The 25,472-nt window shown below is 33.3% G+C and overlaps 1 protein-coding gene across 1 annotated transcript in view; it reads left to right on the forward strand.

The window, feature by feature from the left end:
• BRWD3 (bromodomain and WD repeat domain containing 3) overlaps positions 1-25,472 on the forward strand; it is a 152,344-nt gene that overhangs the window by 55,318 nt on the left and 71,554 nt on the right. Inside the window, exons 7-18 of the mRNA XM_052663833.1 lie at positions 17-177; positions 1,499-1,720; positions 7,041-7,141; positions 7,655-7,725; positions 8,681-8,781; positions 11,019-11,059; positions 14,497-14,601; positions 15,635-15,788; positions 18,881-19,015; positions 20,249-20,377; positions 22,283-22,508; positions 24,297-24,464. Of these exons, the coding sequence (XP_052519793.1) occupies positions 17-177; positions 1,499-1,720; positions 7,041-7,141; positions 7,655-7,725; positions 8,681-8,781; positions 11,019-11,059; positions 14,497-14,601; positions 15,635-15,788; positions 18,881-19,015; positions 20,249-20,377; positions 22,283-22,508; positions 24,297-24,464 (1,614 nt within the window). The remainder of the gene's footprint in view (positions 1-16; positions 178-1,498; positions 1,721-7,040; positions 7,142-7,654; positions 7,726-8,680; positions 8,782-11,018; positions 11,060-14,496; positions 14,602-15,634; positions 15,789-18,880; positions 19,016-20,248; positions 20,378-22,282; positions 22,509-24,296; positions 24,465-25,472) is intronic.

Genomic DNA, 25,472 nt, shown 5'->3' on the forward strand with positions numbered 1-25,472 from the left:
GTTTTATGTTTTTCAGTGAATATCACCTCAGCCAGGCAATTAACCGGATGTAGTCGTTTCAGCCATATTTTCCCTTCAGCTGCTTACCAGCACATTAAGATGCATAAGAGAATTCTGGGTCACTTGTCATCTGTCTACTGTGTAGCATTTGACAGAAGTGGGAGAAGAATTTTTACAGTGAGTTTAAAATTTGTGACACTTGCATATTAGAGATTTACAACAATGGAAGCGAGGCTTCATGGCATTGAAGTATGCTTTGTAAGCAACTCTTCCTTTTTAGACACATGAATGCAAGAAAAAAATAAATGGAAATTGAAAATCTTTTCTCTTTTTATGTAAGTAAATGGATGAACCTATAATGACTTCTGTCATTTGGGAAATCTAATTTTTTAAAAAATTAAATTATCAGAAGGCCTTATATTCTAAAGGTGGTTAATTTATGTGAATCAAGTTTTATCTACTTAATTTGATTTCATTCTATTTTAGCAAACATTAAAATGCATTTTTCATTTGCCATTTAGCATAATTGGTGCCAGTTCTGCTTAATTAATGATTACATCATCCTTATAGTTGAGTAGTTGAACTATACAGTTAGTAACAAAGATTATATATTGTAATATTGTATATATCTCTCTTTGAATTCAGTACTATTTTTAAAATTGGATTTTTATTAACTGTATGCTTTTTTGTACAAAATTGTAGCAGACTAATGTTTCCAAGTTAAGGCTTAGTCTCATTGTTTCAGTACTAAGTTAATGTAAAAGTGTAGGTAATGGCATGATTTTCTTTTTAAATTCCTATGCTAAAACAAAGGAAGTGGTTTGTATTTGAGAAGTTCGACTTCTTGGAGTTCATTACAGACTCTTCCATTGATGTTTTCATGACTTCAAAATGAGTATATGGATGTTGTTGATGAGGATGAGGATGATGATTTTAATGTTTTTATAAACAGATAACATATCTACCACATTAGAGTAGAATTGCTTTTTAATATTTTAAAGCCTCTTTTGAAATTCTCATGAGGAAGTTCATAATAGTTTCACCAGAGGTTATAGCAAAGCCTCATGTTTACTGAGAAATGCATGTAGATTTTAGGTTAAAGTTTTAAGTATTTGTAGAGAAAAAAACATTCAAAATATTCAAGCAATTAAGAAAAAAGACTGTCAGGTGTAAAGAAAGAAATAATGGCAGATATACTTCATGCCACCACACTTAAATGTGAGTTAAAAATGTTTTGAATTATCAGAATGGGTAGTAGCTTTGAGGAGTTCTTCACATATGCCATTATCATTGTAGACTGTCAGTGCTATTATTTGGACATCTTTTATATTTGCTATTAGATCCATATTATATGAAGAAAAGAGACTAAAAAGTAAATACTTAGAAACAACCTTAATAAAATCCTCACTTTGTTTTTGCTTTTTTTTTTTTTGACCCCTTTGTGAGGGGACGAATTTCTGTTTCATTGTAAATCTTTTGTCCTTTTGTATTGCTGTAGGGTTCTGATGACTGTTTGGTGAAAATCTGGGCAACAGATGATGGACGCCTTCTGGCTACACTTCGAGGGCACTCTGCTGAAATTTCTGACATGGCTGTTAATTATGAAAATACTCTCATTGCCGCAGGCAGTTGTGATAAAGTTGTAAGAGTGTGGTGTCTTCGAACTTGTGCGCCAGTTGCAGTCCTTCAGGGACATTCAGCTTCTATCACTTCCATACAGGTAAGAAAAATACAAGGATACCTGTAATATATATAATAAGAATGAGAATTTTCTTGTTTTTGTTACATTGTTTGGATAATATAAAAATGGCAACAGAAAAATTTTCATCTCTTTGATAGGCTTTGTCCCTATCTTGCAGACAGGTATTTATTTTAAAGTTCCTTTTTCGTATAAATCTGTTCTGTTTAGAAACAAGTAAAACAGTTATTGAAAAGGTTTTTTGAGTACAGTGTAAGACATCTTATTTATCTCATTTGTATTTGTGAACAAGGGACAAGACTTGGAATTGCCTTAAGGAACACTGATACCTTTTAGGCAGGATATGAACAGGTTCTAACTTGAATATTGGCATACTTTGTGTTAATATTTAATGCAAAATGTTTGTCAGTTCAGATTTTGTGTGTGTGTAGTTTAATATTAGGGAAATTTTTATTCTTATTTTCATGAATTTATTTCAACTTGATGTTTGACATACATCAGCTTTTTAAATATTTGTCCATATAGTGTTTTTACCAGACATTGGTAGTGAAAGTCCTAGATACTCCCCAAAGAACTTTGTTTTCTTCTTTGTGTTGACAGCAAAACAGAGGAATCCTTTTGACACTGTCTTTTAGTTTGGTCAACGAGACCACTTTTGTGGATGAGATAATTACTCCAATTGAATTTTCTTTGTTCTTTAGTCACTAATAAGTATGCCAGGCAATTTTTGTTTTAATATTTAAATAATATATCACCTGTTTATGAGGTACTAGCAAGAATTGGGTTCAATGTATATTGGATTTGAAAATTTACTTTTTATTTTTCTTTTCTTTTTTTTTAAATTTTTATTTATTTATTTTTTTCCTTTACAATACTGTATTGGTTTTGCCATACATTGACATGAATCCACCACAGGTGTACATGAGTTCCCAACCCTGAACCCCCCTCCCACCATACATCAGAATTTTGATTGTTTGAAATTATCTATTGGATTTTGTTTTGGGGTATTACTAGTTTCTTGTGTTCTCACCATCCTATCTGACAGACTATTTCTGAAATTTGAAGATAATCTTTTACAACATGAAAAATATGAATATTTGTTACTACTGAAAATATTTATGGAACTGTTTTGCTCCATCATAGTTTCATTTGCTAGTTTCTATCTCATTTCATTTGTGTGTGTAAGTCCCCTAGAGATCCATAGACCTCTTTTGTTTTTGTTTTTTGTGTTGTTTTTGTATGGACCTCTTTTCTATAACATTCTTTCCCCTAGTGATCACATCAAGTCTCATGGCTTTAAATTTCATCTGTAAGCTGATGACTCCAAATGTGTACTTCCATCTTGGGGCCTATCTTTTAGCTCCATACTTGTACATTCAATTACCTAGTTGGCATCATCACATGAATGTCTGCAAGGCATCTCAAACTCAACATCTTCAGGATTGAACCCCTGTCTTCCTTTCTCAGATATGCTCCTCCCAAACCTTTTCCCATATAAACAAATGACAACTTCATCCTTTCAGTTGCTCAGAGTAGTCATCCCTGACTTTTTGTTTTTTATATCGCATATCTAACTTGTTAGCAAATCATGTTTACTCTACCCTCAAAATATATCCAGAATCTGAACAAATTCTCATGACCTTTGTCATTACTACCTATTTCAAATCACCATCATTTGTGACCTATATTATTGAAACAGACTTCTAACTGATCTTCCTGTTTCTTCCCATCCCTCTTTCCTGCCCTAGTCTAGCCTCTGCATAGATGCATAAGTGATTTTAAGATGGAGGTTTAAAAAAAGGAAATTAAATCATGTCACTGGTGCTCAGAAACTTTAATAGCCTCCCAACTCAGAGTTAAAGCCGAAGGTTTTACAGTGACCCACAAAACCTTACATTCTCAGCCCCTTGCTCTCTTTGACCATATCTCCTACTGCTTGTTATCATCCTGCTTTAGCTACTTCTTTAAACCACTCTAGCTACACCCCTGCCCTTGCTTTTGCTGTTTTATATCTCTGAAATGGTCCTCTTTGGTCATATGACTTATTCCCTTACTTTCTAAATAATGGAAATGCCTGTCACTTTTCCCAGGGAAACTTTCTCTGACTAACTTACTATTTTAAAATTGTAAATCATTACTCCTACCAGCACTCCTTCATTTTTGTTCATAGTAATAATCATCATTTAGCATGCATTCTATATGCTTTACTCTTTCCTAATTCTCTCTATTAACATTGTAGTATATTATTATTTTTTCAGTTTCTTTCTTTTTTAAATAAAATTGAAGTAATATGGTATGGTGTTAATAGTGGTTGCCTCTGGATAGTGGGATTATGAATAGCTTCTGTTCTGTTTTTCTATATTTCCTAGCTTTTCTTCAATAACTATGTATTAAAATAAAATTGTAATTTTAATGTTATAAAAATTATATTCAGAAATGCACATGTGTTTTTAATTTTATAATCTTAAACATGATTTCTCATTTAAAAACAACCCAAAAATGGGGCTTCCCTGGTAGTCCAGTGGTTGGGAGTCTGCCTGTCAATGCAGGGAATATGAGTTCAGTCCTTGGTCCTAGAAGATCCCACATTCTGCAGGGCAGCTAAGCCCAGGTGCCGCAACTACTGAGTCCACGCTCTAGAGCCTGCAAGCTACAACTACTAAAACCCACATGCCTAGATCCTATGCTCTACAAGGGAAGCCACTATGATGAGAAGCCTATGCACCATAACGAAGAGTAGTCCCCACTTACTGCAACTAGAGAAAGCCCATGCATAGTAATGAAGACCCAGTGCAGCCAAAAATAATAAATTAATTAATTAAAAATACATTAAATACAAAAATAGATACATTTATGGACTGAATTCCCCTTTTTGATTGAAAAAGTTAAAGTATAATGAGGATAATAAAGGTTTTAGTATTTCTTCAAACTTAAGCAGTTCAGTTCAGTTCAGTTCAGTCACTCAGTCGTGTCTGACTCTTTGTGACCCCATAAACCACAGCAGGCCAAGCCTCCCTGTCCATCACCAACTCCCGGAGTCCACCCAAACCCATGTCCATCAAGTCAATGATGCCATCCAACCATCTCATCCTCTGTCGTCCCTTTCTCCTCCTACTCTCAATCTTTCCCAGCATCAGGGTCTTTTTCCAATGAGTCAGCTCTTCACATAAGGTGGCCAAAGTATTGAGTTTCAGCTTCAACATCAGTCCTTCTAATGAACACCCAGGACTGATCTCCTTCAGAATGGACTGGTTGGATCTTCTTGCAGTCCAAGGGACTCTCAAGAGTCTTCTCCAACACCACAGTTCAAAAGAATCAATTCTTTGGTGCTCAGATTTCTTCACAGTCCAACTCTCACATCCATACATGACCACAGGAAAAACCATAGCTTTGACTAGACGGACCTTTGTTGGCAAAATAATGTGTCTGCTTTTTAATATGCTGTCTAGGTTGCTCATAACTTTCCTTCCAAGGAGTAAGCGTCTTTTAATTTCATGGCTGCAATCACCATCTGCAGTGATTTTGGAGCCCAGAAAAATAAAGTCAGCCACTGTTTCCACTGTTTCTCCATCTATCTGCCATGAAGTGATGGGAGCGGATGCCATGATCTTAGTTTTCTGAATGTTGAGCTTTAAGCCAACTTTTTCACTCTCCTCTTTCACTTTCATCAAGAAGCTCTTTAGTTCTTCTTCACTTTCTGCCATAAACGTGGTGTCATCTGCATAAAATCATACTATTTCATATTTTATTGTCTCATTTCTGTAGATCCTAGATCAGCATATTTACCAGCCAGATAGTAAATATATTAGGCTTTGCAGACCATACAGCCTCTATTTCAGACTGAGCAACTTCACTTTCACGTTTTACTTTCATGCCTTGGGGAAGGAAATGGCAACCCACTCCAATGTTCTTGCCTGGAGAATCCCAGGTTTGGGGGAGCCTGGTGGGCTGCCATCTATGGGGTCGCACAGAGTCAGACACGACTGAAGCGACTTAGCAGCAGCAGCAGCAGCAACTACTTTGCTGTTGCAGTGCAAAGCAGCCATAGCCAGTTTAAGGTGACTGTGTACCAATAAAACTTTATTTACATAAACAAGCAGGAAACTGGATTTGGTATGTAGGCTATAATTTGGAGGCTTCTGCTATAGATTGTGGATTAAGCTTTCTGATGCAAGCTTCTGTAGCTCAGAAATGAATGTATAAGTTTACTACCTGAGCACTGGTTTCTTTACTGTTCATCAGCTCTTAATGGATAATATTAATTGGTATTTTTTGTTTGATTTAAGCTTTGTAGTCTTTAGAAGTTCTGTGCTTCCAAAAAGAAAACTAAATAAATGACTTCTAATACCTATAATGATTATTTGCTTTTGATTTGAGTTTAAAATTTATTCAAGTCATATTCATCTTGATCCTTAATCTTCATCTCAGTGGAAGGTATTCATTATGTTTATATGGAATTTTTATTTTTTAAATTATTTATTTGGCCATGCTGCATGGCTTATAGTATATTAGTTCCCCAACCAGAAATTGAACCCAGGATACGGCAGTGAAAGCACTGAGTCCTAACCACTGGACTGCCAGGAAATTCCTTATTTGGGATTTTTAAAACTCACGGGCATGCTCGAGACCCTGGTTTGATTTTCAGTCTTCCTGTGTCCCAGACATCAGGAGTATAGTTAACTTTTCCCTTATTCTCTTCTGAGGATGTGTAAAATACTGAGAGTTAGAGCTTGAGAATCCTACGTGACTAAGACCATCTGTGGTTTATCTAGGATAGTAGTCATACTTCAAATTGACAACTCAATTTTTATTTTTAAATCTTTTTTCCACAATGATACATACAGACATTTGACTTATGTTATCCATGTACATGAAAATGATTTAGATTTAAAAATGCCAAAATTTCCATTGTACTTCATGAAGTTAAGCGTTTAAAATGTTAAAACCCAAACACTTAGACTTGTACCTTCCTAGTTACTGATTTTTAAATTTTCTTTTGATGCCTTTTTCAGGTGAACTATAAAAATTTTATGTTGTTGCTATATAAGCATGTATTCAGCAGATTTATAATGGTTTAACTAGTAATGACTTTGTGTTTTCTCCATTAAAAGCAGTGAAATAATAATCTTTAAGTGTTATATTGAATAATTTTTAAATAAGTGTCTTTAGGACTAAAATATTTCATCCTAAATTAAATGACTGACTTTCTCTACAGTTTTTTTTTACTTTAGTTTTTAATAAGATATCCATTAATCTAGGAAATTTAAATAACTAATTTCTTGAAACTGAAATTAAGTTGAAACATGAAAGGTTTCTATTTTAATTAGAATTCTTTTTCCAGTTTTGTCCATCAACTAAAGGCACAACCAGATACCTCACTTCTACTGGTGCTGATGGAACAATTTGTTTCTGGCAGTGGCATGTGAAAACAATGAAGTTTAAGTAAGTTTAGAGTTTCGTTAAAAATTTTATGAAAAGAATGTTTTTTCTTTATCATCTTGAGAGATTCTTGATAGTTCATGTATTAAATATGTAAATTATGTGTGCATGGGTGTGTGTGCACACATCCATACTGCCTTCAATTAGATGTTAGAGATTTTAGAGTAAATTTTTTTATGAAACCAATGTTGAAGAGATTATACACAAAATTCTGATAAGGAGTATTTGTTTCATTTCTTACCATGGTAAGAACACCTTGAACTTTTCTTCATGATGTTAGTAAGTAACATGGTAACTTATTTGTAAAGCTAAAATAACAATACTGGTAGCATAAAGTATGTTTGTAAGTTTAAATGCATTTTTAACTTCAATAGTGGAAATAGTAGCTATTGACTACTTCAGTTTTGTGGTTTCTATAATATTGATGATAAATCTGTCAATGTCTAGAAGTGTGCTAAAATTCTTGTACATTAAAAGAACACGATGAAAAATAAAAACATCTTACTTTTCTCTTAGAGATCGCCCAGTGAAATTTACTGAGAGATCTAGACCTGGAGTTCAGATATCTTGTTCATCTTTCAGTTCTGGTATGTATAAAAATTGAGTGTTTTGAGTACCTAAAATATTGAATAATCCAGTATAAAAGATTTTTCAATTGTAAAATATTTTTCAGTTTGGTGGAGAAAAATGCATATGTTTGAGAATTAATAGACACATACTAAAAATGTGAACCATGTTATAATAGACCTTTGTGGATTCTAATTAACATATAATAGAATTTGAGTTTTTTTCTTATTTACAATTAATGTATTTTTATGTAACAATGAATTTAGTTGGTAAAAAGTACAGCCTTCCCCCAACACTCACACACAATTCAACATGAAAATCCTACCCTGAATTTTCAGAAAACATGTACTGTGGCTCCATATAGAAGACCCGTTCTCAGTATGTAAACAGTGCTTTTCTACTGCTGTTAAGAGTATGGTAATTAACCTTCTATTTTTTGTTGTCATAAAATATAGCATTAAATTTACCATTTTAAGGAAAATTTTTAAGTGTACAGTTCTATGGCATTAAGTACATTCACATTGTCCTGCATACATTACCAACATCCATCTCTAGAATTATTTTCATCATCCCCAAAGCTGCTAGTTTTCACCCTTAACCACTATAGCCACTATACAGAGAATTGTAAATATAGATTATTTTATAAATAATTTTGAAACATTATGTTTTTATGAGATATAAAGAAATGAATTCCTCAAGGCTTTTAGTGTTTATGATCCAAAGGCCTGTATTTGGTGTAAAAGTTGTGTTTTTATTGGGTGAGTGATATAGTTGTTCCTTAAATATTCCTCTTGTGTTTCTTGAGTTTTGCTTATTTTTTTCTGAAATATTAATATGCCTTTAATAGGTAGAAGATAACTTTGTGTTTGTTGAAGACTTTTTTATTAATAAAGTATAACTAAGGAAGCAATCAGAGGGTTTTTAAAGTTTCTTGGTATAATTTTCTTAAATGTTTGTTTATTTTTAATCCTCTAGGTGGTATGTTCATTACAACAGGTAGCACTGACCATGTGATTAGAATATATTATTTAGGTTCTGAGATCCCTGAGAAAATTGCCGAGTTAGAGTCACATACGGTAAGAACAAAATGAAAAACTTAAATATCATGCTTTCTTTTTAAACACCCATGGAAATCTGGTTTTCTTCTTTGCTGATCTCTAATTTAATATAGATTGGTCCTGAAACTTGTATGGTAAGATTTCTTTTTAGTGGTGAAGATTGGTATGAAATTCTGAATTTAGTATGCTTATAGTATTTAAGACAATTTCTGACTATATGAGAAGGGAAAAATATGTTGTAGTAATAATTTATTTAAAAAATCATCTTTTACCCTGCTTTATTAATCATATAACTGTTTGTTACTTTGAAGTCTACTTATTAAAAGACATATTAAGGTACATCTTAGGGAAAAAATTCGTTTTACTGAACTTAGCTCATTGGTCTTAGTTTGATTATTTTCAGAATGCCATGAGACTCCTGAAATCTAATCCCATTTAATTGTCAACAACAGCCTTCCATACAGGGAAGTTTTATACTAGGGTGACAGCCATTGGTGCCTGGGACTTTTCTTCTCAAGCTCTCTCCACTGTTGTGTGACATTTACAAGAAAATTTTGGAGCCATTATTGTTTATTTATTTCCCTGTATACCTTTTACTTCTTCCTCTTCTTTATTTCCTTACCTTCTTCTCCAGACAGTTGTTTACTGTTGAATATGGGAGTATTTGTTTCAACTCACTATAGATCTCGTGTTCCTCATTGTCAAAGCTATATAGTCTGCATCTGAAAGTACTCAGCTTTATAAGTCTTACTATTACTGTTCCTATTACTTTTGATGCTTAATTAATTTGGAATAGTGTTAGTACATATCAGTAAAACACAAAATTTCCCTGAAAGATAACTTTTTAAAAAGATACTTTGTGAGTTCCAGAATCACTCATGTTCTTGAAATTTGAGTAAAACTGAGACCCCTGTTAGAAACTTTTTCCTTGAACTTTTGGAAACAGCCTCCTGCTTTTGTCTTATCATATGAACATAATTGAATATTCAGCTTATGAAGAGTTGCTGAACCAAGCTGAGCTCTCACCTTGCTGTAACTTATTCATAGATACTAAAATCCTGGAATATTATTTAAATTGTGAAATATAACAACTTAGGAAATATATAACAATCTCAATCTTGAGACTATCCAGTAGGAAAAATCCAGTTGTGCTAGACCACACAAAGGAGACACCTTTACAGTTACCACCCAAGCAAGGTGTGTATACAGTATGGTCACATTTATTGAGAGCTGAGAAAAGAGGAAGTAATAAATAAATGGGAAATAATTGAGGGAGAAAAGATGAAGAAAAATTGATTGGTAGAGGGTTTTTTGGCAGAGGCCCAGATAAAAAAGTCAGAAAACTTAAACATTCCCTGTTGAAATTAGTGGCATCTGTTAGTCCCTGGAAATAAGATGTCCTTTCATAACATCTAAAACCAGTTATTGGAACTGACAGTGAGAGTCCTGAATCTTATCAGATAAAAATACTCAGTGAAATCATGGAACAGTGGGAATCACAGATATGTCTGAACATATGAAGATGGTTTAATGTGTTTTTAAAATGAAAAAATAAATATGAAGACATTTAGTATCTGAGCTTTTTATTAAAATTTAAGTACAAATAAAGAAAATTAAAAGAAGTTAAGTTCAAATTTAGTTCAATAATTGTGGTTTGTGAAAATGTTTACCACATTTGAAGGTACATTACTATAGTATAATCACTACAGTACACATTATATTTGTAATAAGTGTAGTTTAGTGATAAAGGAAGATTCAAACAACAGTATCTAAATTAAGATACCTAAAGACTGTCAAATGAATTCATTGCAAAATAATTAAATAAACCATGTGAGAAACAGCAAATAACTGATTTGTTTTCTGAAATTAAAAAAATGTTAAGTGGAAAATTTAGTTCAACTACTATTAAATGAATTATTTTAAAGTGGCATTTTAGTGTGTTGTCCTATTATGGGGGAATATAATAAACTAATACCTATTCAGAACTATCTTGTCTCTTGAGATTATGGTTTAGAAACAGATTTTGTTATGTTTAGAAACAAGTTTGTCTCAAATTACTGCTGATAACTATTCCTCCTTAGTTAATAATTTGTCTTCATTAATTTTCCTTAAAGATAGAGTTTTTTTAAAAGAAAATTATAACATTAAAAAATGCACTTAATGAAACTTTTGCGTGTGAATTTGAGGAAAAGAGTACTTTATTAATTTTAAAAATAAATTAATTCTAATCACAAACCTTTTGTTTTATGTCTTAGGACAAAGTTGTTGCTGTTCAGTTCTGTAACAATGGAGACAGGTAATTATGTAGTACATATCTGTATAAACAGATGTTTCACATATTTTACCTCTATGTCTTCAGAAAAAGCTACTTCTACTATAGGTGTTTTATTTCTTTCTAGTTAAACTGAAAGCTGTTGTCTCTGTTTGATGACATTCTCATCCCAGATCTTCTAAGCTCCCATCCAAATAGTAGCCATAGTCTATCAGTTCTTCCTGTATGAATGATTTCTTTCTTTCTTTCTTTTTTTTTTTTTTTTGCTTTTTCCCTTTCTGTTATCATCCACCTTGGTCAAGAATTCCATTATTTGACCCATTACCTTCAATATTCTTCTCCCTTCTAAATGTGTCTTATCCATTTCTGTCAGATTAACTTTGCTCTATTCAGAAATTTTTAGTGTTTCCTCTTTGTCTATAGGATAGAATTCAGATGTTTTAGCCTGGCATTCAGAATTCTCTACAACTTGAGTTAGGCCTGCATTCTTTTCTCATCTACTATTCCCTATTTAAATACTCAGATCCAGCCCAATTGATTTAATCATCATTATTATTATAGTCCATTTGCATTCTCTCATCCATTCTTTTGCTTATACTTTACCTCCTACCAGGAATAATCATACCCTACTTCCTTTCACTCCCGTTCTATCCCTCCTATGTCTTCCCTTTCCCTTCTCTCCTTCCTTTTATTTCCTTCTCCTTCCTGTCTCTTTTTCTTTTCTAAGTTCTATCTTTCTTTTAAGGTTCATACCCTACCTGAAGCCCTTCCTGACTCCTCAAGATTTTAGCTATCTTGTCTTCCTCTGAATATCTAGATTGTTTACTGTCTCTACTGTAAGTGTGTATCACATTTCCTATGTCTGTTAACTCAGAAATTATATACAAGTATTCTTGCACCCTATCAAATGTATCATCCCCAGAAGGTGATAACTTTCTGCCTTGGCCTACAGATTGACCTAGAATAGATTTTAAAATTTATCCGCTTGGCATAAATTTGTATCTATATCTGTCTATAAGGACATTATGTGAGTGACCATGTTTTACTATTAAATACTTTTCAAACACCGGTGATTACTATGATGATTGTGTTCATCTTCATTCAATGCAAGAGTAAATAATAATGATCCACCAAGAGTGATATATTTATTAGGAATGAAAAAACCTTCAAATAATTTTTAAGGTTGTTTTATTGTACCATACTGAGTATACATGTAAAGGTTTGTATAGCTACTATTCTTTCATACTAGGAGTATCTGAATTTTTAAAATTCTTTACCTTTTTCCTTAAATGCAAAACATTATTTTATCTAAATTATGTGGCCAGTACATATATCAAAAGATGTCCAATTTTACTAATTATCAAGAGAAATGCAATTTAGAATAACAATAACAATTTTTTCTTTCAGAATGACAAGATATTGAAGAATCATAGCATCCAGTATTGCCAAGGGTTTAGGAAAAATAAGCACTGTCCCACAACCTTGATGATAACTGTAAATTGTTTTTTTAAAAAGAACTTTTTAGGGAAATAATTTGGCAGTATGTCAAAAGCCTTCAAAATGTGCCTACCCTGAAGGGGGAATATTACAGAGAAAAGATGCAGAAAAAGTATAAATTCTTCACGAAAGAGTCCATTATACCATTAAACTAGGAAAATGTCTTTGATTTGACAGCTCCTAGTGTGTGCATCTATGGCCAAATCTGAAGTTGGAACAAGCTTTTCTTTCTTTAAAAAAAATGTGCCTGCCCTTGGACTCAGCAAAGATATATATAAGGTTTCACGAAGATGTGTATAGAGATATTCATAACAGCATTATTTATAATGGCAAAGACTGGAAATAGTAAAAATGTTCATTATTAAGTGGTTGATTAAATTTTAATAGATCCATATTGTTGAATAATTATTGAAAGGGATGGTAATTTTTATATTTGTAAACTGAGAAATATATCTACAAAATAAAGTTGACCTTTGAAAAACATAGGTTTGAATTGTGCAGGTCCACTTATGCATGCTTTTTTTAAATTGATACATTAGAAAACTTTTTGGAGATTTGTGATAATTTGAAAAAGCTCAGACAAATCACATAGCTTAGAAATATTGAAAATATTAAGAGAAAGGTATGCCATGAATGCATAAAATATATGTAGATATATGTATAACACATAAGATATGGGGTCTTCAATCTTCGTTGGGACGTGGGATCTTCCATCTTCATTGTGGCATGCAAACTCTAGTTGCAGCATCTGGAACAACACTATAAATCAGTGTGTGTGTGTGTGTGTGTGTGTGTGTGTGTGGTAAGTCACTTCAGTCATGTTCAACTCTTTGTGACCCTATGGACTGTAGCCCACCCGGCTCCTCTGTCCATGGGACCTTTAAGGCAAGAATACTGGAGTGGATTGCCATGCCCTCCTCCAAGGGATCTTCCTTTGTACTGTAATTCTATTCCCTGTAGTGGGAATATATAAATGTATGTGTCTATATAAAGTCTGAAAGAATAGAAACTAACTTACAGATAGTGGTAGGTTATAGGTTATAGTTATAGGTTAACGAATGTATTTTTATTCAGTTTTATTGAGATGCATTCCACATAAAATTCAGTGTTTTAAGTATATTCCCAGGGCTGTGCAGCCTTCACTATGATCACTTTTATTTTATTTTTTAATTAAAATATTTTTGATTTATAAGATTATATTAATTTCAGGTATAAAAGATGGTGATTGAATATTTTTATAGATTATGCTTTATTTAAAGTTATTGTAATCACTATATTTCTCCATGCTTTACTCTTATATCCTTATTGCTTATCTATTTTATACATAATAGTTTGCATCTCTTAATCCCATATCCCTAGAACATTGTCATTGCCCCCAAAAGAATTCCCATATCCATACCCTTTAGCTTTCAATTTCCCATCTTTCTACACCCCTACCTTCAGCTCTGAACAACCATTAATCCACTTTTTATTTTTGCCGATTTGCCTATTTTGGATATTTCATATAAATGGAATCATACAGTATTTGGTCTTTTGTGACATTTTTAACTTAGCATGTTTTCAAGATTCATCCATGTTGAAGCATGTATAAGAATTTGATTTCCTTTTATGGCTGTCAAGAATTTGATTGTATGGCTATAAAATATGTCTATCCATCTATTAGTTGATCAACATTTGGGTTGCTATCACTTTTGAAATATAATGAATAATACAGTGAATATCTGTGTACATGTTTTTCTGTGGACTTATGTTTTCATTGCTCTTGTATACTTATGGAGGAGTAGAATTGTTGAGTCACGTGGTACTGTTTATCATTTTGAGGAATGCCAAACTGCTTCCCAAAGTGTACCATTTTCATTATCCACAGAAGTATATGAGGATGAATGTATTACTTTTATAATTAGAAAAGTAGTGATTTTCATTCTAGAGAAAGGCAATAAGAATATTTTAACTGTTTTTTGCAGTTTAAGATTTGTTAGTGGAAGTAGAGATGGAACAGCAAGAATTTGGCAATACCAGCAACAAGAATGGAAGAGTATAGTACTAGATATGGCTACTAAAATGACTGGGTAAGATTGGATGTTAGATATTTTAATGATTCTCTTATGGTATAGTATCTTTTACATTATTGTATTCTATTTAATAATGAAAATAAATATCTTTTTTAATTTGGAGTTAATTGGTAGAAATTTATATCTGTGTTTAGTCTCTAAGAACACTGTCTTTAACCGTTGATTGACAGATTGGATGATAGGAACATATCTGACTCATTCAAACTTCTGGTCTCTTGTGATCCAAAGATCTCTCTGCTTTACTAATGCCTATAGAATCATTCTCTGTCCTAGTTTTCTATCAGTCATTTTTATATTTTTTTAATACTAGACAACTTTGAGGGTTGTCCGTATTAAATGTCATCATATTTTTAGATATTTCTCTGACTTACTGAAAATACCTTTATGTTTCATATTGTTAGTATTCCTACTCAACATTATAAATACAGTTAATCAGAATTACATTTCATCATCTTCACTGTTAACTAGAAGATACATTAATTACCTGTTTAGGATACAACAGTTTCTTTAGGGTATGATCCTGAAATTAATTATTTTCCCATTAACAACAATATAGAATCAACTTTGTAGTCATAGTCAGCTACTGATAATGTCATTTGATTAAATCAATTAACTGAATTTCTTACTGCTTTTTTGTATACCTACTTTAGTTTCAAAAATGAATATTTAAAGGAATAAAGTGTCCATTTAATTATGTTTTCCTCATATTTTCTGGTAGCCAACCTGACCTTGTATTTTACTTTTCAAGGTATCTGAAGATTCGTTTCTAACTTCACTTTTTTATTGCTCTCAATTAGCTAACTATAAAATTTTTGTCATTTCGTATTTTTTTTCCTCCATAAAATAAGCCTATAGATGTTGCCCTATGTGATATTAATCCTTTTATTATTTTATTTCATGTGTAGTTAAAGATAGAGTTTAGGATTTTTTTATCTAAAAAGTTGCATGCTCCTAGAGAGATTTTTTTCATAATTTGCTATTTAGATGCTCCTTTGTTCAATATTATTAACCCTGAAATTATTTTGTTTAGGAACAATTTGCCATCTGGAGAAGACAAGGTCACTAAACTTAAGGTGACTATGGTGGCCTGGGATCGATATGACACCACAGTTATTACTGCAGTGAACAATTTCCTTTTGAAAGTATGGAATTCTATCACAGGCCAACTTCTTCATACGTTATCCGTAAGTATTCTATTTGTGGAATAATTAAAAATGATTGAAAAGGGCATTATTCTAGAAGACAGGAAATTTTAAGTTTTCTAGTTTGCTTTCTATGGCTTACTGTTGCTTGGAGAATTATTCAAAGTACCTTTGTTGACATATCTACAAAATAAGGATGGCACATGGTGTAGCTATTAAAAGCAGATATGAAAACTTTTCAGGATCTTTTCCCATATTTATTTACCCATTATGTTATCATATGCAGTCAAGGGTATATAAGTTATTTGTTCATAGCATGAGTTGGGATTTTTGTTGTTGTTGTTTTTAAGGGTAGAGCTGGCTTTATTTAACCCAGTATATACAAAATAGTAGCTTTTCAACATGATATAAGAAATATTATTGAAATTGTTGACATTTTTTATACTAAATCTTTGAAATCTAGTGTGTATTTTAAGTTTACAGGCCATCTCAGCCACTAGCCACATTTCAGATGTTTAGTAGCCATATGTGGCCAGTGGCTACAGGTCTAGAATTTGTGTACCAGAGTCTTACTAGGGTGTGAAGTTCTTTAATTCAACAAATACTTATTGAGTATCCATTGTTCCAGCCACTGAGATAGGTTTAAATAGTAGATTAAAGAGTCCCTATCCTCCTAGAGTTTGTAGCCTATTAAATGAACCAAAGAAACAAGCATTTAATCAAATAAGTGCTAAGAAGAGCACAACTCAAGTTTCTAGTAGGATAACCAAACTTGGTCTGGAAGGGTCAGAGAAAGCTTTCTGAGAAGGTGAAGCTTGTGTTAAGATTTGTAAGATAGGTAAAAATTTCCCAGCTCTCATCCTAAATGTCACCTGCTTGACAAGGCCTTCCTTAGCAAACAATCTTGGGTAGCCTCCCAGTCATCATCTTTATTTTCATCGTAGTGTTGACCACTACCTAGTATTTTCTTACTGTATTTTTTGTTTGTTTATTTTCTGTCTCAACATGGTAGGGGATCAATAAATATTTGGTAAATTACATGTGTGAGGAGGTTGAAAGTTCCCTCCAAGAAGAGGGAAAAACATGTACAAAGGTCTTGAGGTAGAAAGGAGGTAAAAGCCAATGTTTTGGCTAAAGCACAGAGAGCAGAAAGAGTATCACCTGATAGGAGGAGAAATAGGCAGGGGCCAGACCATGCAAGGTCTTATAGGATCTATCCTGAGACCAATAGGTACCATGAAAAGGTTTAAAAGCAAAGGAATGGCATGTGAATTTTGCTTTTGAAAACTGCCTCCTAATTGTAGCAACAGAGTAGAGAGAATAGATTGGAATGAGATAAAGATGACTCTGATTATACTGTAGGATTCTATGATAGGATGGGCCTTAATGATAATTTGCATTTGTATGGTAGTGGTGGAAATAGAGGTGTGCTTAATAAATAAAATAGGGCAGATGATAAATCTTAAGACATTACTTAATCTGACTAGGTTTTGTTTCTCATGACCAAGGACCAAAAATGGAACCCCCTATTTAAAAATCTCTCTTTCCTAATGTATGCTGATGTAGTTGTAACATTATCATTTGACTTTAACAGAGTAATTTTACTGCTTACTGATTAGGAACCTGAGAAAGTATTTACTATATCAAATTGGATATTCAATAAGAGATTTTGTTATGACAGAGAAATAATTTTTTTGATAGTCATTGGGAAAAAAGTTTTTTCTTGGTATTTATCGAAATGAATTTTATCTCTTCATCTTCCACTTTTCATTTTGAGACATTCTGAAGTTACTTTTTAATAAGCTACATTTTTTAACATAATCGTAGTAGGGCAGGTTACTCTTCTATTTTTATGCAATGATTTGGGGTAAAATGCACTTTTTAGGTTCACAACATGTGATTATTTCTGGAAGCTCCTGACATGTAATATGCTGATATGTTCCTAAGTGAAAAGCAATTTCAGGATGTCCCACATGCTTCTCTAAAACTTGGAGCCTGTACTCTCTGGCCAAGAATTAACAAAAATGAATAGTAATCTAAATTAGGTGTTGACAAACTTTTTCTTTAAGAGGCCAGATAGTAAATATTTTCGGCTTTGCAAGCCACATATGGTCTCTGTTGAATATTCTTTCATTTTTTACCACCTTTTAAAAAATGTAAAAACCACTCCTTAAGCTGTCTGTCCAGAAACACTGGGGAGCTAGTTGGCCTAAAGTTTCCAGACTCCTGATCTAAAGTCTGTAGAGATGCTGATATTGATTTATTGCTGGGGAAATATAGGAACGTTGGTTTTCAAACTTATTATTTTTTTTTTAGCAGCATACCCATTTTTCAGGTAGAATATTAAATGAAACCTTCAACTATAAAGTAGATAAAGGTAAAAAAGACAAACTATACTTTGTTGTTTGAACATATCATAGGTCCTCCCATGATACAATATGAATATCAGTGAGTATTGGATGAAGAATAATGAAGGTTTGTCTGTTATCACTGTGTCAGAATTGGGTGTTAATAAAAGATTTTGTTTGTCACATATTCTGTGACCTTTTAATAGCAAAGCCCTAGAAATATGAATTCCATTTCAGAGGCCTGATTTTGGGTTGTATTTCAAATACCTTTCAGGTCTTTTGTCTATTGAATATTTTATGAAGTGAAAGTGAAAGTCGCTCAATTGTGTCCAACTCTTTGAGACCCCTTGGACTATATAGTCTCTGGAATTCTTCAGGCCAGAATACTGGAGTAGGGAAGATCTCCAGGGGTTCTTTCTAACCCAGGAATTGAACCCAGGTCTCCCACATTGTAGGCCACAAGGGAAGCCCAAGAATACTGGAGTGGATAGCCTATCCCTTCTCCAGTGGATCGTCCCAACCCAGGAATTGAACTGGGGTTTTCTGCATTGCAGGGGATTTCTTTACCAACTGAGCTATCAGAGAAGCCATATTTTATGAAATCAGCATTTAAACATATAAGGAACTCTAACAACTATTTCTTGTAGTGTCCATGTTTGTAAATGCTGTTAAATTTACATACATGAATTCACCTGAATTAGATTGATAGGATATCCTGAGATCTATTAACCAAATAAGACAGATATTCAATGTTGCTTTTCATTTTTAATATTGATTTTATCACAGGGACATGATGATGAAGTATTTGTTTTGGAAGCACATCCATTTGATCAAAGGATCATACTTTCAGCAGGTCATGACGGGAACATTTTTGTTTGGGACCTTGACCGGGGGACCAAAATTCGGAATTATTTTAATATGGTAAGGGAAATCTATGTTTGTGAAAGTCAATCAGTCATGTCCTACTCTTTGCAACCCCATGTTCTATATAGTCCATGGAATTCTCCAGGCCAGAATACTGGAGTGGGTAGCCTTTCCCTTCTCCAGGGGATCTTCCCAACCTGAGGATCGAACCTGGGTCTCCCGCATTGCAGGCAGATTCTTTACCAGTTAAGCCACAAAGGAAGCCCAATCTATGCTTAGTTGATAAAAAAGCAGACTGTGATAATTTGGTAATTAAAGTATACTTAGTGCCAAGGAACCTCTTGCCCCCTGTTTAAATCCATATAATAACTTAGAGAATGACTCAAGATCTGAGAGTAAGGCCAACTGAGAATTATGCCTTTCAGGGTGCCTCTGTTTTGTGGTGTTAACATTTTCCAAATTCTGTTCCCCAGCTCTTAATTCTAGAAACTCAAATTGAATAAGCATTTGGATTTAACACTAAACAAAATTACAAAAAAATTGATGTTTAAACTATAATCCTAATGAATGAATCACAACAGTGACTGTATTGTATCTGTCTCTGGTAAATCCTATATAGCTTAGTTAGTAATCAGGAAGTTGTTTGGCACACATGGAATTGGAGATGTAGATACTCCTAGAATATATTTCGTACAAACAATGGAAAAATATGGTGAAGTATCTCTTCTCCCAGTTGAAAACCCTCCTATGGTGATGAGAATACTCATATTTCCCATATTTATTGTTCCTTTCTGAAAAATAGTTCTGACTAAATATTTCTAAATTGTTGGCCTTTGAGCTCCCTTTTATAGGCTTTATACAGATTTAGAGTGTTAATAATAACCCTTTGTCTTTTGTCAGTGAGATTGATTTGTGTGCTTTAATTTTAGGATTTTTTTTTAAAGTTTGATTTGCAGTTTAAATATGAAGATAATATCTTGACTTTCCTGAAATAGCACCTTTATTAATCTGGTTGTGTTTAGGTCTTTTATATTCTCCTCAGTCATTCATGCAGTCCTTCTTCAGTTAGGGCATTGCTAGTAATGTTTGATACAATGCATTTCATATTGAAACTCCCTAATTTCTTTCAGAGCTTTACTATTACAGTATGATTCTGGCTACAGAAGTCAGAGAGTACATTGGAATGTTGATGTATCACAGAATCCACAATATTAGCAAGTAGAAGCTATTGACTACTTATTGTTTGAAAATTACCTCCTAAGATGACTTAAGGTGACTTCTAAATTTCAGATTGAAGGCCAAGGCCATGGTGCAGTGTTTGACTGTAAATTTTCACCAGATGGTAATCATTTTGCCTGCACTGATTCACATGGGCACTTGCTGCTTTTTGGATTTGGATGCAGTAAATACTATGAAAAGGTTAGTATACTTAATTGTTGTTATAGATTGCGATTTTTGATAGTATCATTCATACATCTTATTTGAAGCTTTATGGTTAATAAAGATCACTATGTTTCAATAGATATAAAATAACAAAGTTGCTTTATTTGTAAAATTTTTCGTCACTGCTAGAATATAAGGCTTGGCAGTTCAAATTACTATTAAGATATAGGGTGATGTGGATATAAAAATTCATTGGAAAACACTCTTGCTTAGTACATATTCTCTCTCTATACTACCTTTTAGGTGTAATAAGAGAATAACTTGACCAGGTTACATCCTTTACTTATCCTAAATTAGGAATAAACAGCTTATTACTGAATGTTTATTTTACCTATTATTGATCTTGTTAAAATACTTTGGAAGCTAATTTAATCGGTTTCTTTTATTTTATTAGCTGTGAGTTTAGGATAGATGATAGAATCTTGGAGTTGGAAAAGAACTAGAGTCTTTGAGTTCATGTTGATACTTAATCACCTTTGTGTCTTTCATGCATTGATATTTACCTGTCTCACCATTTATATTATACTCTGTCTATTCTTGTTTGAATAAAAACAAGCAAGAAAAATAGTTATTAAAGTTTGTATGTTTTTTTTTCTTTACTTTACCATATTGTATTGGTTTTGCCATACATCAACATGAATTTGCCATGGGTGTACATGTGTTGCCCATCCTGAACCCTCCTCCCACCTCCCTCCCCATACCATCCCTCTGGGTCATCCCAGTGCACCAGCCCCAAGCATCCTGTATCATGCATCGAACCTAGACTGGTGATTCGTTTCATATGTGATATTAACATGTTTCAATGCCATTCTCCCAAATCATCCCACCTGTCCCTCTCCCACAGAGTCCAAAAGACTGTTCTATACATCTGTGTCTCTTTTTGCTGTCTCGCATACAGGGTTATTGTTGCCATCTTTCAAAATTCCATATATATGTGTTAGTATACCATATTGGTGTTTTTCTTTCTGGCTTACTTCACTCTGTATATTAGGCTCCAGTTTCATCCACCTCATTAGAACTGATTCAAATGTATTCTTTTTAATGGCTGAGTAATACTCCATTGTGTATATGTACCACAGCTTTCTTATCCATTCATCTGCTGATGGACATCTAGGTTGCTTCCATGTCCTGGTTATTGTAAACAGTGCTGTGATGAACATTGGGGTACACGCGTCTCTTTCAATTATGGTTTCCTCGGTGTGTATGCCCAGTAGTGGGATTGCTAGGTCATAAGGCAGTTCTATTTCCAGTTCTCCGTAGAGGCTGTACTAGTTTGCATTCCCACCAACAAGGTTCCCTTTTCTCCACACCCTCTCCAGCATTTATTGCTTATAGACTTTTGGATAGCAGCCATTCTGACTGGTGTGAAATGGTACCTCATTGTGGTTTTGATTTGCATTTCTCTGATAATGAGTGATGTTGAGCATCTTTTTATGTGTTTGTTAGCCATCCGTATGTCTTCTTTGGAGAAATGTCTGTTTAGTTCTTTGGCCCACTTTTTGATTGGGTCGTTTATTTTTCTGGAAGTGAGCTGTGGGAGTTGCTTGTATATTTTTGAGATTAGTTCTTTGTCAGTTTTTTGCAACTTAAAAATAACTAACTTTATCTACTACATTATTGTTTTGCTTCCTCTTATCCTAATTGGAGAAATATGATAGGGAAGGGCCAGAAAATAATATATATTATTGGGTTTTGTGGAGAAAAATAGCATTATGATCTAGGTGATTCACTTCTACCTAGGGAGAACACATGACAATAGAGGAGTATATAGATAAAGGCAAAAATTTTCTGATTTGAAAAACAAACATGCTCTAGGAATGAACATAAATGCTTGTTAATAAATTTCCTGTGCACATTAAATACTAAAAGTCTATCATAAAGATTCCAGATCAGATGTTCTTCCATACTGATTATCGACCTCTTATCCGTGATGCCAACAACTATGTATTGGATGAACAAACCCAACAAGCTCCTCATCTCATGCCTCCACCATTCTTGGTGGATGTTGATGGAAATCCTCATCCCACAAAATTTCAAAGACTGGTACCAGGACGGGAAAATTGTAAAGATGAACAACTTATACCACAGCTGGGATATGTGGCTAATGGTATGCTATCAACAAAATCAAATTTAAAACGTTTTGTAAAGTGTTGAACTTACTCTTCTTACTCTTCTTAAATTTAGTAACTTTAGTGTGTCAAGTTTTTATAATTGGTGAAATTCTACTGCTCTTAGTATTGGTATTTTAATTTGAGAGTACATAGTTAATGGACTGAAGAAGAGGAAATTTAAAGAACTATAAACTGGAAGGTGGCTGTTTACCCACCACCCTCATGTTTGAAATGTAAAGAATTATTTAGTGTTTGGGAGGAGAATGCTAAGTGTTTAAATAACAGTAGTATTGGAGGATATTGACGACACAGTGATGAGTGTGATGCATGATGGGAGTATAGTAGAAAAAGACATTAAAAAAACAACCCTTTTGGTTAATGTGTTTCCCTTAGGTATACTGCCTCCATCCCACCCTGACACCAAAATGTCTTGATATGTTAGTTTGTTACTTGTAGGTTTTCTTCCAAGTATGAGGCAATGAGTTATTTATTTGCAAATGGAATTTTATATCCTTACTTACAAATTAAGACTTGACCTTTATAGAATGAAATGTTACATATCCTTTTTATATTCTCATAAAGATTTGTAGAGCAATGAAATGGTGTTAAACATGTGATAATAGTTACTTTGTTGATGTCATATTTAATTAAACAAGGAGGAAATGTATGAATATTAAATAGGAGGTAGAGCTGAAAACATATGAATTTTAAAAATCTATATTTTATATTTTTTTCCTGTAAGATCTGATCACTTGGCTACTCTTAACAGATACCATTTACTCTGACTAGAAGACAAGATGAAAAACAGGTCTAAGATGTAGTTAAGAAAGAAAAAGATAATAGAAATAAATAAAATTTTCATTCGGATATAATAATTGAATTTCATTATAAGAAATAATTTTTATACTCAAATGTATGAAAAGTGAAAGTGAATGTTGCTCAGTCATGTCTGACTCTTTGTGACCCCATGGACTATACAGTCCATGGAATTCTCCAGGCCAGAATATTGGAGTAGGTAAGCCTTTTCCTTCTCCAGGGGATCTTCCCAACCCAGGGATGGAACCCAGGTCTCCCGAATTGCAGGCGGATGCTTTACCAGCTGAGCCACACGGGAAGCCCAAGAATACTGGAGTGGGTAGCCTGTCCCTTCTCCAGGGGAATCTTCCCGACCCAGGAATTGAACCAGGCCCTCCTGCATTGCAGGTGGATTCTTTACCAACTGAGCTATCAGGGAAGCCCTCACATCTGTCTACTGAGATGTTATCAAAAGAAACAATATTATAAAGACCGTAATTTTGATTTCTTTCAGAAAGGAAGTTCTCATGAAAGATGCAAAGCATTTTCGGTATTTGCCGTTGAACTTATTAAAACCTTACTCAAATATTTACTCCTAACTTTTAGCTTCAGAGGAGCCTGATGGGCTTCAGTCCATAGGATCACAAAGAGTCAGACATGACTGGGCAAATGAGCATGCACACAACTTTTAGCTTTGGATATTCCATAGAGAAAATTCATTCTTAATAATTTAATCACTTTTTTTTTTCTGTAAGATGAGAAGGTCCTCATCAAAATGTCTGACATTGGGTATATTTGTTAAGTTAAATACACAAGCTGACATACTTAAAAGCTCTTTAAAAATATTTTGTTTGCTATATGTTTTATTTTCATTTTAATCCTTTAAAAATTATTTGTCTAGCAACTTATAGATTGACCTGATTTTACTCTACTTATGGTATACAGAAATGTAAACAATTTTGTGGCGTTATATCTTTGGTCTGATTTAGGTGATGGTGAAGTAGTAGAACAGGTAATTGGGCAACAAACCAATGATCAAGATGAGAGCATTCTTGATGGAATAATCAGGGAGTTACAAAGAGAACAAGATCTGAGGCTAATTAATGAAGGAGATGCTCCACATTTTCCAATTAATAGATCATATTCTTCTAATGGTGGTAAGTATCTATATATTTGTAAAAGATTTGATGGATGTACTTTATTTTATCTGTAACAAATAATTACACATGAGGAACATTTTAGTTTTCAAATAAAAGCAACATTTTGTTTAAGTTTTGATATCAGATACACCAAAGTGCCAGGATCTCATTAGCATTTGGGAGTAAAGTAATTTAGCATGTTCTAAGGAGTACAGACCATGTATTTTAATATACTATTTTCTTTAAACTTAGTAATATATTTGCAGTCTTATTCTAATAAGCAAGGTGCTATAGCAAGTCCAGTCCCTTCTAGGGGAACCAACCTATAAAGTTTGCAAAATTAAAATCACTTTAAATTTAAAAATTACTTTCAGAAATATTTGCCCTCATTTATTGAAAAAGTAGGCTTCCCTGGTGGCTCAGATGGTAAAGAATCAAAACAGCAACATATCATCTGTCTCTCTTGAGTTTACAAAAACGCTGGCAGACAACAAGCCCTCTTCTTAGGGAATACAGTTTCTTAATTGACTCTCAAAAGTTTGATCTCATAGTATTATTCTAATCTATTGTAGGTCTTCCTTCACTTTACATGTCACAAGTTTGATCTCATAGTATTATTCTAATCTATTGTAGGTCTTCCTTCACTTTACATTAAATATGTTTATGCATCTGAGTTTTGTATAATCTTAGGCTATGTTAGTTTTACTTTTGTTAAGAACTGTTCAGCTTTAAAAATGCATCCTCTTATGGGATTTTGGCACATGTTTCTTTTTATGTTTACATAATTGCGGTCATTGATTTGGGTAGTGTAGTGTTTTGGAATCCACAGGAATGTGATCTGAATTTGAGGTGATTCACAGGGTCTTTTACTCACTTTCTGATTTGTTTAGTATCCCATAAAATTAAAATAAAAATATTATTTGTTCATGTCGCTTGGAGCACCTATCTCATATAACTTTCCTTAACCTGGAATAAGGTAAGACATTGACTGATGATCCTATATGTCCAAGCCTTTTGTTCCTAAGA

The sequence above is a fragment of the Budorcas taxicolor genome, chromosome X (genome assembly GCF_023091745.1).
Source record: "Budorcas taxicolor isolate Tak-1 chromosome X, Takin1.1, whole genome shotgun sequence".
In the NCBI taxonomy this organism is placed as follows: domain Eukaryota; kingdom Metazoa; phylum Chordata; class Mammalia; order Artiodactyla; family Bovidae; genus Budorcas; species Budorcas taxicolor.